This window comes from Sphaeroforma arctica (genome assembly GCF_001186125.1).
Source record: "Sphaeroforma arctica JP610 unplaced genomic scaffold supercont1.8959, whole genome shotgun sequence".
Lineage (NCBI taxonomy): Eukaryota > Ichthyosporea > Ichthyophonida > Sphaeroforma > Sphaeroforma arctica.
Genome location: NW_014031599.1, coordinates 1 through 1153, shown reverse-complemented (window position 1 = coordinate 1153; position 1153 = coordinate 1). Strand labels below are relative to the sequence as shown.

Below are 1153 nucleotides of genomic sequence, written 5' to 3'. Positions count from 1 at the left end.
GAACACAAGTCGAGAGATCAGGACTAGTAGCGGGGTGTACTAATGGATATAACGTGTCTGATTGGCAGATGAGGTTTAAAAGACAAGGTAGGAACACAAGTCCGAGAGATTGGGACTAATAGCGGGATGTACTAAGGGATATAACGTATCTGATTGGCAGATGAGGTTTAAAAGACAAGTTAAGAACACAAGTCCGAGAGATCAGGACTAGTAGCGGGGTGTACTAATGGATATAATGTGTCTGATTGGTAGATTGGGTCTAAAAGACAAGGTAAGAACACAAGTCTGGGAGATCGAGACTAATAGCGGATAACAACACAAGCCTGAAACACGTAAAATAAAAAATATAAACTGTTTATTGGTATATTTTTTATGGCCATCTCAGCAGGCCGCAAGGGCCTCCGCAACAGCGTGCGACATCATGACCATTCGCCCTACGGCCACCTCTCGGGGTAGTCGCACCTCCCGGCTAGTCTCTGTTGGAACCGTGTAGTCGTCCGGCACCGGGCGCACGTTGTCGAGCCCGCCCTGTACCTTTAGCCATTCGTGCGTCTCGGGGTTGTGGACAAGGTCCACCGCAATGTCGTCGCTCCGCACGGCCCCCATGTACGTTGCGTTCTCGATCCCGGCAACCCCGCTGGTCTCGGCGCCGACTACAAGGCAGTTCGCAGCCCGGCTCTGGGCCTTGTAGCCCACCACTATGGAGCCCGAGGCCTCGCTTGACGCCCCAAAGCCGACGACCACGCCCCCGGGCGGGTTGCTGGGGATCATGGCTCCTATCGAGGTGGACGACTCCGTCCTACCAGTCGCAGAGTCACTCGAGCCGGCCGCGCACGAGTAGCCCACAGCCAGGGCCTGTGGTCCGAGGTCCTTGAACCCCGCGTACGCGCCTATGGCCGTGGAGCGGGCCCCGAGAGACGTCTTGCCGGCGTACGCCCCGAGAGCCGTGCTGTAGATGCCCTGCTCGGCGCACCCCGCGTATGCGCCTACGGCCACCGTGCCGTCGCCCATGTCCGTGAAAGTCCCCAGGGCCCCACAGGTCCCGATTGCGACCCGGTCTGCCGCCGACAGGCAGCTGGCCCGACCGAGGTGGATTGTCGACGCGTCCTGCAGGCACCAGGCCTTGTCCCTGACCACGATCGTGTCGCCGTCT

The 1153-nt window shown here is 58.5% G+C and overlaps 1 protein-coding gene across 1 annotated transcript; it reads right to left on the bottom strand.

Moving 5' to 3' along the window:
- Positions 1–438: 438 nt before the first annotated feature.
- SARC_16815 (hypothetical protein) lies at positions 439–1011 on the bottom strand (the record flags this gene model as incomplete). Its single annotated transcript, XM_014289082.1, has 1 exon — positions 439–1011. A coding segment is annotated over one exon (573 nt), but the record flags the coding sequence as incomplete, so codon positions are not given.
- Between the last annotated feature and the right edge of the window lie 142 nt (positions 1012–1153).